Here is a 15088-nt window from a genome sequence, read left to right on the forward strand (position 1 = left end):
GAAATGATTACTTTCTTTTAAGAATAGTGAGATGAATAGATGAAAATCAAACAACCTTAACGAGGATTTCAACATCATGTGTATCATGCATTGATGACTTGTGTAGCATTAAATAAGGTAGAGAAACCAACATTCCTGAATGTCAAGCTGGCCTTCATACAAATGGAACAAACACATTGAAGAGTGATGAGAAAAATGGAAATTATTGAAGCATAAGATAAGATGAAACGCGTGATTAATTAGCAGGTGAAGACTTCCAACCATTGGTGGAACCATAACTGAATTAGTCACCTTTAGAAGAAACAACGTTATCTCATTTTGTCCTTGTAAGAAGAACCATGTTCCTTGGACTAACATAACATAACATAACATAACATAGCACACACCACTATACCAGTATTGCAAGAAAACTGGCTTCCAATATTTGTGGGTTTAGCATTACAAAGGTCCACGCGTCGTTGCTTAGTTGGACTTATTTCTTGACTTCTTCAAATCACACACGCTTTCTGTCTTTATTTTTTACACCCACTTTTACTTTTACTTACTCTTTCTTTCTTAGCTCTGCTTATATATCTCAATGTCAGGAATATATTTATATATAGTACACAACCTTTAAGCAAGAAAAGCCAAAATTAAGTAGGAACAACACATCAAAGATTTTCGAATTAAAGGATATGGTTGTAAAGCTTGGCGTAAAGTTGAATCAAATTAGTCCAGATACAGTGCCCGAATCAGAGGAAAAATCACTGATTGGAAACAGCTTTATATGCCAAGAAAATAAACAATTAACTTGCTAAAGACACTGTTACCGATTGGATGATGTACTTAAGTTGTGGAGTTTGTATAGAAGACCAAGTTAATTTAATTGTAGCTAATCATCAAATATGAGAAACAGAAAAGTTACACAAAATTTTAGTGTAGGTTTCTCAAGCAAAGCACACAAATTTCCACAAATAGAAGTGACATCTTTTCCGTATCCTGCTCCCTTAGGGTCATGGGATTCTCCTAAAATGAATTATTTAATCTTCAGTTTCACATTTTTTATTTCTAGTTTCTGCTAGAAAAGTTATAATGTATGTATATGTGAATGGTAAGAGCTAGGATGTTGCATGTGAGTCAAATCATGGTTGGATAGCACTTATATGCAGTGTCCTGCCCCCATTTCAACAAACCAACTGCAAAGTTGAGGATGACATCCCATGTTGCCATTATCTCTATCTGGTTTCATACCAGAGGTTTCTGAGATTGCGGGAAGAAAAAAATTGGATCTTTATCGTTTAGAAGTAAAAGGGTGCATGAAGTGAGCATAAGATTGGAGGTTTGGATAAGAGTGAGTGATTGAGATTTGGGACGAAGCATTATTTGTAGTGAGATGAATGATTATCGTTTTGGTATTTTGATGATCGTGGAGGCAGGAGTAGTAGTACTGATAAAGATTGGGTTGGTTAAAGCAGAGGAATGATTGGGTTGTGATGCCTTGAGCACTAGGTCAAACAATAAGACAGTGTACCTTAAAATGGTTATTAAAATTAAAAATGATGGTGAGAGAATATTAGTGCAGTTGGAAGCAAAGGAAGTGAAATTGGATGGGGGCTGAGAGGTAGGCCTTCGTGTTAGAGCATATTGGAGACACTGATGCTAACTTTAAAATTATTTAGAAGCTTTCTGAGAAAGGGTTTCCAAGTGGGAGAGTGTTGGCAACTAAAACAATAAGGTTGGTGTCCCCAGTTTGACAAACTCTAGATTCTCTTGCTTCAGATAGTGCATATTGTTCTCATCAACAATCTCTCCCTGTCCACATGAAAATTATTTTAACATTCAAATATCTTACCATTAAAGCTTCGGTGGGCCACAAGGCAGAATCTAAAACATAATGTCATTCATTGTCTTCCTAATTAAACAATTCTCAACATCACACACACAAAACCCATCTTAATCATTCATTTTACTGCATACTTACCCTCAAAAAACGTGGTGCACCGTCTGCGATCATGCTTACTGTCCCAACAACCCAAGTATTTTTCTACTACTAATGTCTTACGTCTTATGTCTTCTGGAAACTACACTCCGTCTAATCAACTTTACCTGCTAAATATCTCAATCAAAAAACAGCATACCACATTCTTTTGTGCATCGGTTTTGAGGTTGAACTTTGGTGTTTGTGTTGTGGCCATATAATATATACGTAGAGATTGAGAAAGAAAAGGACAGTGTGGTAGAAATAATCAAAGGGTGTAATGGTTCATCTGATGATAAACGGGAGAGGGGGCACAGAGAGAGAGAAATGAGTGATTCCAACCACAAGTTTATAAATGATTACCGACATTAAGTACCTTTTTCCCTTTCTTACAAAGGAAGTGAACCTAAATCATTGAAGGTTATAAAAAGAGGTTAAAGTTTATAAATTTGCAAGCCAGAAAGCCCAATATTCTGGGTTTGTGATTGCTTGCAAATGCTAAATGATTCAAGATCTGTGTCTGATTACTGGGTCCAAAAAATATATTCGATCGGAATCTAATAATAGTAATTTGAGCCCCAAATAAAGCATCGTACATAAAATTTTGCCACTTTTTTGCTATTAAAGGTTGCCGTGCCTGATTAAAGGCCCAAACTAATCCAGCTTTTCTCTGTAATGAAAATCATTAACATAAATAATTAAATAAGGAGAAGAAAGAGCAAATTGTAGCTTTCGGATGGCAATGGACTATCATGAAGGAAGCGCCAAAAAAAGTACCTCATGGATGATGCTCTTATAACTAATTTTGTCACATCAAATCAAAACACTTGACTACTTAAAGGCCTAAAGGGAAAGCTAGGGAGTTAAGATTCCAAATGAAGTGTTCTTGCCATAAATGAGGGAGAGAACTTTATACATAAAGAACAGAAAAAAATAATAAAGATTCTTTTCATCCATTGTTTCACCATCTGTTTTTTATCATCATCCACTGTTCCATTATATGCTTCTTATTGATTTAATGTGTATTTAACCACATTCTCTGCTTTCCCAATAGATTCATAATAGATTTCTCTGCATATATCAGTTCAACTTGGTTTTGGCACATTTTTAATCAGACCCGATATGATATGATCTCATGCTACACAGCCACAAATTCTAGCTAAGTGAGAAACAGATCATTATGAGTAGCCAGCTTCTAGAAAGAACTTAACAAAATTTTCAAAATTAATCCTAACCTAACATGCTAGTTACCATTTTTACCTTCTCCAGTTGCATTTCACAATAACATGCAACTTCTTTTTTCATGAAGAGAACAATGATTATCAATAATTAAGCAACTTTTACCTCATCTCTTTGTACCTCAACAATTCCCAAGGAATCTAAATTTCTACCTGCCGCCTAAACATTGTTTTAGGATTCAAACCCCACCAACAACTGAATTCAACAGTTAAAAAGTAAAGTTTGATGAAGAATAATAATATGCATATAACTTTTTATTCAATTTTACTAGGTTTTACTAGAGAAATGTTAATATTTTTAGGTAAGTTGGACAACCTTGATAAAGAATAATTTCTAAAAGATAGCAATGTATAAAAAAATTAAGTTTACTTTGTATAATGCAAGTGTTAAAAAATATGTTGGAGAAATTATGTCAGAGTTTATGCATATTAACTGATGTGTAAATTAATTTTAATTTATGCATATTTAATTTATGAAAAAGAAGTTCTCGTAAAGAAACTTGTCCAAATCGACTCTCGATGTTTACCTGGCTGAAATTCAATTCGGACTGACCCAATTTCTTTATCAGATTGGGCTGCTCCATATGCAGTGTGCCTACTAACAAGGAAGAGGTTTCTTCATGCACCTCCAAGCTTGATTCCTACACCTCCTAATTCTATGTTAATGTCAAAACTATCCTTTGTTTGACAAGGGTAAAATATTTTTTCTCTCACCTATAATTATCCTCACCCACCCACCCACCCACTTTTACTCTCACGTTTCTGCGATAACACTAGTGTCACACCTCCCTCCCAATTTCCTCTCCACCCTTACCACAACTTTGTTGCTCTTACGAATTTCGTGACCAAGTTCTTTTGTGGATTTCATCATAACATTTTTTTTCATCCTTGCACTCGGCATTCATCCACTCCATGTACATATTCCTTTTGATTTATTTGTTTACATTTCATTTAAAATGATTAGTAAGTGTATATGATAATAGAAAAGGAGAATCTTTATGAATATGAGAAAACAATGTTCACTAAATTTTGAATTTTAATGGGTTTTATTGGATTTTGAATTCCAGTTAAAAGTCTATCAAATTAAAAATATGAACTAGATTTAGAATCAAATGTTGAATTTGGTGAGTGCTTAACTGGATTTCAAAATTCGATTAAGGATTTCATCAAATTTCTCTTGTTAAAAGTTTTTCCAGAATTTAAAACAATAAAGGGTTTTTCTTGGATTTTGAGATTCGACGAAGGGCTTAACTTGATTTTATCCGGATTTTGAAATCCAATTCAGAGTTCTTCCAGTTTCAAAATCCGATGGTGTGTATTTATACTTTTTTGTGTGTTATAGATTTCTTTATTTTTTATCTATATTGATTTTAATACTTTATGAATTTGTTTGTTATAAAAATGGAAAGAACACATCTACATATTGGGTTGAGAGTCATTCATAAGGTGAACGTAAAAGGAGACATACGACACTGGCTCATAAAAAGGGTTAAAGGTCATTATTTTCTTTGAGAGTGAGGAGGATGTTTGCCAACTTCACTTGACTCTTAATCATATCAATAAGCAATGAATGTTTAGTAGAGTTTAACTTTCTAGTAAAAGGGTGACCAACTAAACTTTATGTCAAAACATGGTTATGATATCCACATATAAAATTCAATACCCACCCCTCTCCATTAGAAATTGGCATGCCTCTCAATTTAAAAGGATACTCGCATTTTCTTGTGCTACATATACTAAGATGAGCTTCAAATTTGTATTTTCTATATTTTCTACTCCTTTTACATCCTAACAATACAAATGTATTTCTTCCAAGTAAATCTTATAATTACGACAACAAAGCCAAAATCAAAAGTTGAACATTACTTTTATTCTATATTATAATATAACCACATATAATATAACATCACTACCATTGAATACCTCATTTCTTCGGTAATAATACCTCATATTAGTTATCATGTTAGCCCGTCTATTCCATTGATACAATTATTCTAAGTAAAAAGACAAAAAACACTTACTGCTAAAAACTTCAAGTCATAAAGAAGTTTTATAGTTCGTTCAATTTTATAATTTCATAAACATGATCGCAATCATAGGTCAAGGTTATGCTCATAAACTTTAGAATTCAACCCATCTATCAACGTTAAGATTACTGAAGATGAAAGACCGAAAAGTAGAAATTAAAGAAAAAGAGAATGAAAATTTTAAGTGAAAGAAAAATAAAAAATGATAAATAACTAAAACACGGAAAAAGTGGACATATATCATTTTTTGACAATTTTCTAGGATATTGTTTTATTATATATAGGAAAAAGTGGACATATGAATCAAAAACGGAAAAATGCAGAATGAAATTTATGGTGGTGCAAGAACCTGCCTTCCAAGACATACCCAATAAAAGAAATGGTCCATTAATTCTTGGTAACAAAAATCATATATTTTGAGTAGAGCTGTCAAAACAGGTCATCCGGCCTGACTCACCTCAAGTTGGTTCATTGGCTCACTTAATTATAATTTTTTAAAATAAAAAATTTTACAAACTTTCTATAATTCAAATCTAAACTAATTTCACTCTCAAATTTCACTCCCAACATGGGTGTTTAATTAATTTTGAAAATAAAGAATTTAAATAATTTTTTCAAGCAACATCTTTTTTTATAAAATTAAAATTAAATTTTAATAAAATAAAATTAGGTAGGTGGATTGATAGGCCAATCCGGTCCACCACGGATTCAATCCGCATGAGCTGAATTTAAATGAGTCAGGTTGAAATCTGACTCGCATAAAAAAAATACAATTTTTTCAAACTCAACCCGGTTCGAACCTGTGGTGGACCTAGTTGGCCAACGAATTGTGATCCATTTTGACAGCTCTAATTTTGAGTAGAGCATTCACGTTTCATAAAGAAAAAAGATTAATTGTAATATGAGTAAACACAAATTATACCGCCATTTAATTGTAAATTATCATATTACTAAATAATTTTATCACAATTATTCCAAAAAGTGTTGGGACAAAAAGGTTTACATGGATGGATACTGTGTCAAAATTAAACTCCAAATCCAAGTTAGTTTAATTTGGTAAAAGATCGGTTTAGACGTTATGAATTTTCAGCGCTCAAGTCATAAAAAGAATTTGTTTATCCAATACGACCATCATTAGACAGCTTATTATTTGATTCTTAAACACTGATTCATAAACATGTCAAAGACCGAATAAAATAAAACTAGACAAAGAAAAGAGAAAACTCAAGATCACAATGGAACAGGCTATCCCATTTCGTTCTTAAATTTGATAACAACGAATGATTTTTTTTTTTTTTTATGTCAAAATGAGTAATGGTAACTTGTAAAAAGGATATATTTGAACATAAAAGACAAATGTTTAAGCAAAATGTTCAAAACATCAACGACAGAATTTAAAATAAAGAATCCTCCAAGCCTTGTCTACAGTTGCTGCAAATATTTACCAACCATGTTTATAAATTTATTCAGACAGTTAGTCATTAACATAGCAATCAGGGTGAGAAATATAAAATGAAGAAGCATCATATTAGTTAATCATAAGAATAAAACAGAGTGACCTTTCAGTATGCATAATAAAATGCTTGAACAATGAATATTAAGTACATAACGATGTATACTTTCATAGCTAAACACCACCAAAATGGTCGTTCACAATTATATTTTGACATCAGTAATATTGTGAAAATGAAATGAACAAGGCAGGCAAATACCATATATAGTTAAACAACAAAAAAAGCTGAAAATTTCTCTTAAATATTTCTTCCAAAACCCCATGTTAATTTCCTTTCCATTTAGGTATATGGGGATAGATGAGGAAGACCTTGGTATAAGTTAAAAATTCAACTAAACGCAAGGCTCAAAATACTGTAAAGCGAAAGAACATATAGAGATAGACAGGCACAAACTGAAGATAAAAATAGGATTCTGTACAAATTTAGAAAACCATAAATAATTATTTCAATTAATGATTAAACACTAATTTTTAACCTCCTGACACTAAGAGGTGGTGTTATATAATTAAAGAGTGTATATATATATAAGTTGTTTCAAAGAAACAAGTCTAGGCTACAAAAGAGTAAGCCAAAAGACAACCCAAATATAGTCAAAGAGGGAATCAAATTCAGAAACATTAGGCCAACATGATCCGGCAGAGTGACATAAATCAGCAAGAGACAAGAGCAAGTGAACTTAATATGGTAAAATAATTGGCAATATACATTGATAAAAGTTATAACTTATAGGCCAACAAAACCGTCAGCGACCAAAGAAGGAAAAAATTTAAATAGTTGCTTGCAATACCAAGCAGCAATTCAAAGAAATCATGTTTTGAACCATCCCAAATAATGCAATCAGACACACAAAAAGGTGTTTCACATGCACCTTATGGTTACAAATGAAGCACTAAAGCCAAAGCATATAAAATTGACTGAGTCTTCAAAGAAATCATTTCAATTATTTACATAAACTGGATCCAGTTATGGGAGCGTTTGGAAGAACTAATGGTGTTTCTTTGGGCTTTTAAAAGTAGGCTATGACCTTATAAACTCCTTTTTAGCTTATGCCAAATTCACAATTAACTTATGATACGAGCCTTCGTGTTATATACTTATTGAATAAGTACTAATTTAAGTTGTTTACCTGAACACACCCTATGGCCTGTTAACTTCTGGTCATGCTTGATATGGATGCAGGAACAGTATGAGTAATACTGTGAAACTGATAAACTTAAATTCCAAATTGCTGCACAAAATCAGATGCACAGACTACAAAAGGAATGCCTGTCAGCATTTTACTCACATGTGAACATCAAAATTAGGGATCAGTTTTCAGTAACACATAGAAGTTCTCTCCTTTAACTTCTAAAAAAACTAAAGCACATAAATATATGGAAAACTTTATCCAAACAGGGCCTATGACCTTATAAGTTCTTTTTAAGCCTGTGAGTAACTCATGATACAGGCTCTTGTGATAAACTCATTAAAAAGTATTAAGTTGTTTACCTAAATACATCATATGTATTATCAACCTCTTCTTGTAACACATTTAACAGTAAATCAGGATACATATATGGGTAGTATAGGGAAACTGATAAAACCCAATTCACATCCAATATATAGCACCAAATTCAGATGCATAAAACTACAACAGTAGCGCCCTGTTCTGCATTTAATTTACATATAAACATAATTAGAACTCAGTTTCAAGAAGTTCCACAGCAACAGCAACCACCAAAACTTATCCCAGTAGGTTGGGTTGACTACATGACAGATTTGATGAAAACAGTGCTACGTTAATGATTTAGGATGTTGGAAATTTTTTATTTTATTCTCGTATGTGCTGCATCAATTTATAAATATAATTCTTAAGAAAGTAGAATTTGAACCAAATTCAACATTACAAAATTTGCTTGGTAAGTTGAGGTTTAACCCACCTATACACTATAAGTTGGTCTTTTATCTCTAATTGCTGTAGGTTCTTCAACGTACTTCCTCACACTGAGGACTGAACATCTTAAGCATAGGACTAAGAGGAAGCCAATGATGGGTGACACAAGGTCTAACAAACTTGATATGGTCTCTTTGGAAATAATAAAAAATTTAACTTTATGCATCAATTCTGCACAAAGATCAAATGAAGAAGTTCACATCATTTAAGCGTAAAGAAAGAAATGCAAAATCACCACTATAATCACTAGATTCGCAAATAAAATTGAAAGACATTTACACTGAAACTAAATTTTTTTAGATTAGCATATGTTAGCTTTTGTTAGCCGAGAGGGGGTAACTCAAACGAACCCAAGACTGTCCCTTTCTCTCTTCCACTTTTACTACTAAGACAACCTTACATCTCCCTTCAGATACGGAACAATATGTCTGAAACTGCATAATAACATAACACAACAATATTTATCAGCAAGTTATCAAACATTCACGGGTACTAGAACAAACAACCAGGAACTAAATTAACATGAGAAGAACCAAGTTGAAGGGAGGGCCTTGATGTAAAATATGCTATGACAATTTGAATCTCCACTAATGTCATAAAAGAATTCAACACTCTTAACATACACAAAAAATCCTTTGTGCTGATTAACTAATTCTATGAATTTACAGAATAAAACAAACGCTATTTTTTGGCAGAACAAGTTAGAAGCCTTCTCTCGCAACCTTGGGTGCCCTCTCATACTTACACCCTGGTCCACAATTTAACTCCCTGTACCTTCCACATCCTCACCCCTTACCACAAAAAATAAGATCCCACTACAGGTCTCGTTAAAAAAATTAGACATGAAATTAGAAGACGTAAACTTACATGAAATTATTCAGTGTCATCATAACAGCACCTCTACAACATGCTTCAGCATTATGAGCATCCCAGATCCAATGCCATAATGATTACATAGCCAATTTATTGTTTCAATTTGGTTGGGCAACCTTGGATACGCTTTTTCGCCTCTTCAAAAACCCATCAATTAACTTGATATACGTATATTTATTTAAACCAATTCCCTTCTCTTCTGACTCTTGAAATAGTTTCATTGCCTCCTTGTACTTCCCCTGGGTACACAAATCATTTATTTTCTCTGAGTACATAATATCACCCGAAGCATCAAGCTCTTGGGAAGTTTCATGAGGTTTCATATCTTGCCCTGCCTCTAAAAGTTTTGACATGAATTTCTCAGCTTCCTCAGTCCTACCAGCATGTGTAAGCGCATTAACAATGGCATTATATGTATACCGGTCAGGCTCCAAATTTTTACCTTCCATTTCAGTTATAAGATCAAATGCTTCCTCCAGTCTCCCTTCTTTGCAAAGGGCTGATATCAATGTGTTGTATGTAACTACATCAACGGAAGCCTCTTTAGAGACCCATGAGTTAAAGAGTTTAACAGCTTTCTCCAGCATGCCCTCTCTACAGAGTCCTTGAAGGAGAATATTACGTGTAAAGATATCTGGTTTGAAGGACTTCCCTACCATTTTGTTATGAAACTCAAACGCTTTCTCTACCATTCCCTCCCAGCAATAACCACGAATAACGATGTTACATGTAGACTCATCAGGGACCAAACCCTTCTCCAAAAGCTCATTCAATTTATCCACTGCCTGATCAGTTTTCCAAGACAGGCATAAGCCTCTGATTAGAGTGTTGTAAGTGACAACACTAGGAAGAATCCCTCTTCCCTTCATCTCCTCCCAAAGCTTCAACGCTTTGCCTCCTTGCTCAGCCTTAAAGTACCCCATGATCAGAGTTCCATAGGTCACCTCATCAAGAACATAACCCCGCTTCCCAGCCTGCACAGTTAACTCATACGCCTCTTCAACCTTCTTCTCCGTACACAAAGTATGTAACACACTGTTAAGAGTAAAAACATCTGGCTTCAAACCCTTCCGTGCCATCTCATCCATCATCTTAAACGCCTCTCCCAACTTCCCTGCTTTACAATAACCATTAATCATAGTATTATAAGTAAAACGATCGGGATAAACCCCACTCTCCACCATCCTCACCACAGCATCACTGGCCTCATCAATCTTACCTTTTTGACATAACCACTTAATCACTATATTGTGAGTCACCACATTCATCTCAACTCCCCTAAACTTCATCTCCTCAATCAACCTAAACCCCTCCACGCTGCCACACCACTTAAAACACCCATCAATCAAAGTATTATAAGTAACAACATCCGGTTTCAACTTCAAACTCACCATCTCATCTCTAACCCTAATAGCCTCATCAATCTTCCCCTCATCACACAACCCCCTGACCAAGGTATTATAAGTCCAAACGTCCGGCAACATACCATCTTTAGTCATCAAGTCAATAACCTCAGAAGCCTCCTTCAACCACTTCAACCTGCAATACCCATGAACAAGGATATTATAAGTATTCCTATTGGGAACCAAGCCGGCATTCTTCATTTCTGTAAGTACATCCCTCACTTTATTCAACTGACCTTTCTTGCACAGGGCATCCAGAATGGTGTTGTAGGTGACGATATCAGGGAAACACCCGAATTCGGGCATTTGCTGAACAAGCGCAAGGGCGTGGTCAAACTTTTTATGGCGGCAGTGACCGTAGATGAGGATGTTGAAAGTGTTGGTGTTGGGCTTGACGCCGAGGGCGACGGCGTCATGGAAGACGCCGGAGGCGAGAAAGTTGGAGTGGGAGGAGAGGGAGCGGACGAGGGAGTTGAGGAGGGTGTTGCAAGTGAGGAGGTTGGGAGTAAAATGCAATCGTTTCATTTTTTGGAAGAGTTGATAGGCGTGGTGGGGGTGGCCGGTGTGAACGTAGGCGCCAAGGGCAGTGTCGAGGAGAGGTTTGGAGAGGGGGCGGCGGGGGCGGAGGAGGAGCGCGTGGAGGGCGTGGGTGCGGTCGGAGGAGATGAAGGAGATGAGGAGGGACTTGGCGTCGGCGAATTTGCGGCGGACGAGGAGGGGAGGGAGAATGGAGAGAAGCGCGTGAGGGGATGAGCGGAGCGGAGGTGGAGCGTGGGTTTGGAGGCAATTGAAGAAGGAGAGGAGTGTGGTGGGTTGGAGAGTCTTGCATGAGAGAATGGAGTCTATGAGAGGATGAGTGAGGTGAGGGATCAAACATTTTAGTTTCTCTGATTCCAATTCTCCATTTTCCTTCTTCTGTTGCAGAATCCTTCTTATGCCTTCCACCACCTCTTCTTCCTTCATCTTTTCTTCTCTCTCTCACCCCTGCTTTTACTTTAGGGTTTTTCAAGCATCCTCCTGTTAAGTTCTTCTAAATGGTAATATGAAAACTATTAAGATTTCTACAAAGAAGATTCTGAACTAAACCATATATTAATTATCTTGAAAAAATAATAATCGCATCCCTTAATTAATAAAAAGTTAAATAATTTTAAAAATTATTAACATTTTTTAACAAAAAATTAACTTAAAATATATAAATTTATTGTAAGTTTAGTACGCAGCACAATTCATAATATTTTTATTTAAACAAAGATCATTCCAAAAAAAGCTGAACCGAACAAATAATACAAATTTTTAAATTCTGACCAGAATAAAAGAATAGAAAAGAGATAGCAGCGATTCTTACTCATCCCCAATTCTGGCGTGTGAGGTGGTGGTGAGTGCGTAGACATATTTTGGAATGGAAGAGACGAAGGTAGTGACAGTGAAAGCAATGGAAGCAACTCCGTTATCTTTCAAAGACTACGGCCAGGTCATCGAGGCTTCGCCAGACGGCCAAGAATTTGGTCCACACGACGCTCAACTCGACCTTACCCACGGAATTCCCAGGTTTTCATCTTTCAATCAACCTTCCATTTTTAGGGTTTTTCTCAGCCTCCCTTGTGTTTTTGCCTCTTGTCAATTCCACCTGTATTGTTATAGAATTGAATTTTAATGCCATCCAATATGTGCAACTTGCAGGTAATTGAATGTCTTAAGTTGAAAAAAAAACAATACATGGAAATTGGAAAATTTTCTTACCATCTGTTATTAGTAACTGCGTAACTCCAAAGAATCGTGAAGTAGTAAATAACTCGGATTCAGATGAGGTACACTTTCCTTATAAATGGTAGAGTTGAGCTAGTTATGCCACCGTTAAAACCAATGCTTCGAACTTCATAGAGGAATAAAACCAACGTGGAATGCCAAACAACCATTGTGGCTTGAATGTTGGCTTCAATACTTTTTCCTCCAGACATGCAAAGGGATTTGTTTCAGAGGAAAAAAAGCGAGAGTTCTTGTTCTCCCGGGTTATAAAACTTGGTGAAAGCAAACCGTCTTATATATTCGGGGGCCAATGTTCAAGTGCGGGATATTTTGGGGAGTAAATTGCCTATTTTGGTCTTTTTTGAAGTGTAAAAGTTGCACTCTGGTCATTAATGCCAGCATCACTAGGAATTATAATTGGTTCGGTGGGTTACATTTAATATTTTATTGATTAGTCTATGCTTTGGCCAAATAGATTTATAGAGATTAGCTTATTGTTTTATTTCGTGTTGCAGTATCATCTCTGCTGTTAGGATTATATTTCCTTTTTCTTCTTCCTTTTTATTCATAGATAAATTTGAGGTATCTTTTGCACTAACGAGGCAACATAATCTGGTTACCCCTGTAAACCTAGAAATCAAAATTCTTTGGCATAGAAACCATGGAATTCATTGTGGAATCTTTGCAAAAAATGCGTTAAATATGTTTTTCTGTGCATATTTTTTCAACTTTATTAGGCTTGTATAATTATTCAACTCTCTTATTTGGATTGGTATAAAGCTTATTCGAATTCATGTGCATTCGATAGGTTCTACATTATGCATCTTGAGAATCGCCCGCTCAAGTTTTCTAGTATTACACATCACTCAAACGTGACTCAGTGCCTGGGGTCTGTTGGTGGGCATGCTTGGTATCTTGGAGTGGCGAAGTCGTCCATTGTTGATTCAAATGAACTAAAGGATGACACAGGCAAGAAGATTGTGCAGTCCCGTTGCGGTCATTCATACGTGCCTCCTGACATTGATGATGTCCAAGTTTTCAAGGTTGCAGGTTCCAAATTTCTTAAGCTTAACCGGGGAACGTGGCATGCTGGCCCTCTATTTAAGGCTGATGCAATGGACTTCTACAATCTAGAGTTGAGCAATACAAACGTGAGTTTTTCTCCTATCTTTTTCCAGGATAATTTGGCAGCTGTATGCATCCTAGTTAAAGACTTTATGTTTTAGTCGATTTTGCTCTGGCTCACATGGCCTTTTATTCTACGAACAGGTGATTGATCATACCCAACACAACTTTAAGAAGGACAATGGAGTGGTCTTTTTAGTTGACGAGTAACTTCAGAGTTTTATCTAGTTTCCAGCATTTCAACTATATCTGTATATTGTTTATCAATAAATGACAAATTTCATTCATATAATTTCTGGGAAGTTCAGCGTTCTGCATCGTATGTGTAAACATTCCTCTTCTGCATGTTTGAACAAAATATCTAATGGCTTATTAGTAGAGTAAAAGGGGAACCACTAAGGTCGGACCTAATGGTGGTGGGGTTTAGTTAGTTTGCACAAAGTCTTACACTGTAACTTTGGCAACTTGTTCCTGCACCTCCATACATTTCTCCTTGCTACTCCATAGGCTAGGTGAATAGACATTTTTGCCTTCATCTTCTTACTCCTCCATCCATGCACCCCTCACCCATTTCTTCTTTCACTTCCATTTGTGTCCTCATCTTCTTCCTCCAAGGCACTCCTTACTCCACCTCCACTGGCCTCCCTTTTTCTTCTTTCACCTCCACCAGCACCTTTTCTTCTTCCTTCACCGACCTCTCTCTCCACTCTTCACCTTCTTCCTTAAAAAGACATTTCAAGATGGTGTAACATGAAATGAAAAATAAAAATATAATCTAAAATTTTTCAAAATGCACAATAGAGAATATAATTTTTGTATTTAAGATTATGCATTTTCTGAACATTTCTTAATTGCATGTTCCAAAATTCAAAATGAAAAGAAAGTACAATTGAAAATTTTAGATATATGAAGGTGTGGAAAGAAATTATGGTGGCATACAAAGAAAGTTGCCTGTTACTTTATTGTTGTTACTGTAAACCAAATAATAGTATTGTTAGAGAGTTACTCCATCCACCACCACACACTTCTCCCTCCACCTTCCCATTCCCTTTTTGTCCTTCGGTAATATTTAATTTTTGTTTTAACTTTTACCTTGAAGTTCTGCTCACCACACCTATCAACTCATCATCATCATTTCGATTCACCTGCCATCCATCAATGTGAAGCTTCTAGTAAACGAAAAATTAAAAAATTAAATATTAAAGAGAGAACCCGAAAGACACAACAGAAGTGGGACATCTGTTTGGACTTGAACGGATACCCACTTCC

General features: G+C 35.5%; 2 protein-coding genes across 3 annotated transcripts; one reads left to right on the top strand and one right to left on the bottom strand.

The window, feature by feature from the left end:
- Positions 1 to 8810: 8810 nt before the first annotated feature.
- Positions 8811 to 12430, bottom strand: LOC124843655 (Pentatricopeptide repeat (PPR) superfamily protein). 2 transcript variants are annotated; one of them, XR_007029297.2, is made up of 3 exons: positions 12294 to 12430; positions 9537 to 11972; positions 8811 to 9103 (listed from the first exon to the last, which is right to left on the bottom strand). XR_007029297.2 is itself a non-coding variant. In XM_047320457.2 (2 exons), the coding sequence occupies exon 2, from the start codon at positions 11906 to 11908 to the stop codon at positions 9641 to 9643; it is 2268 nt and encodes a 755-aa protein (XP_047176413.1). In that variant the 5' UTR covers positions 11909 to 11972; positions 12294 to 12430; the 3' UTR covers positions 9221 to 9640. The 2 variants fall into 2 exon arrangements, 1 of the variants encoding a protein (XP_047176413.1); XM_047320457.2 differs by lacking the exon at positions 8811 to 9103 and having other exon boundaries at positions 9221 to 11972.
- On the top strand, positions 12348 to 14136 carry LOC124843656 (uncharacterized). Its single transcript, XM_047320459.2, has 3 exons — positions 12348 to 12496; positions 13503 to 13845; positions 13964 to 14136. Exons 1-3 carry the CDS (start codon positions 12348 to 12350, stop codon positions 14027 to 14029), a joined length of 558 nt encoding a protein of 185 aa, XP_047176415.1. The 3' UTR covers positions 14030 to 14136.
- The last annotated feature ends 952 nt before the right edge of the window (positions 14137 to 15088 follow it).

Source organism: Vigna umbellata, chromosome 8 (genome assembly GCF_029865625.1).
Source record: "Vigna umbellata cultivar VRB3 chromosome 8, Vumbellata_1.0, whole genome shotgun sequence".
In the NCBI taxonomy this organism is placed as follows: Eukaryota; Viridiplantae; Streptophyta; class Magnoliopsida; order Fabales; family Fabaceae; genus Vigna; species Vigna umbellata.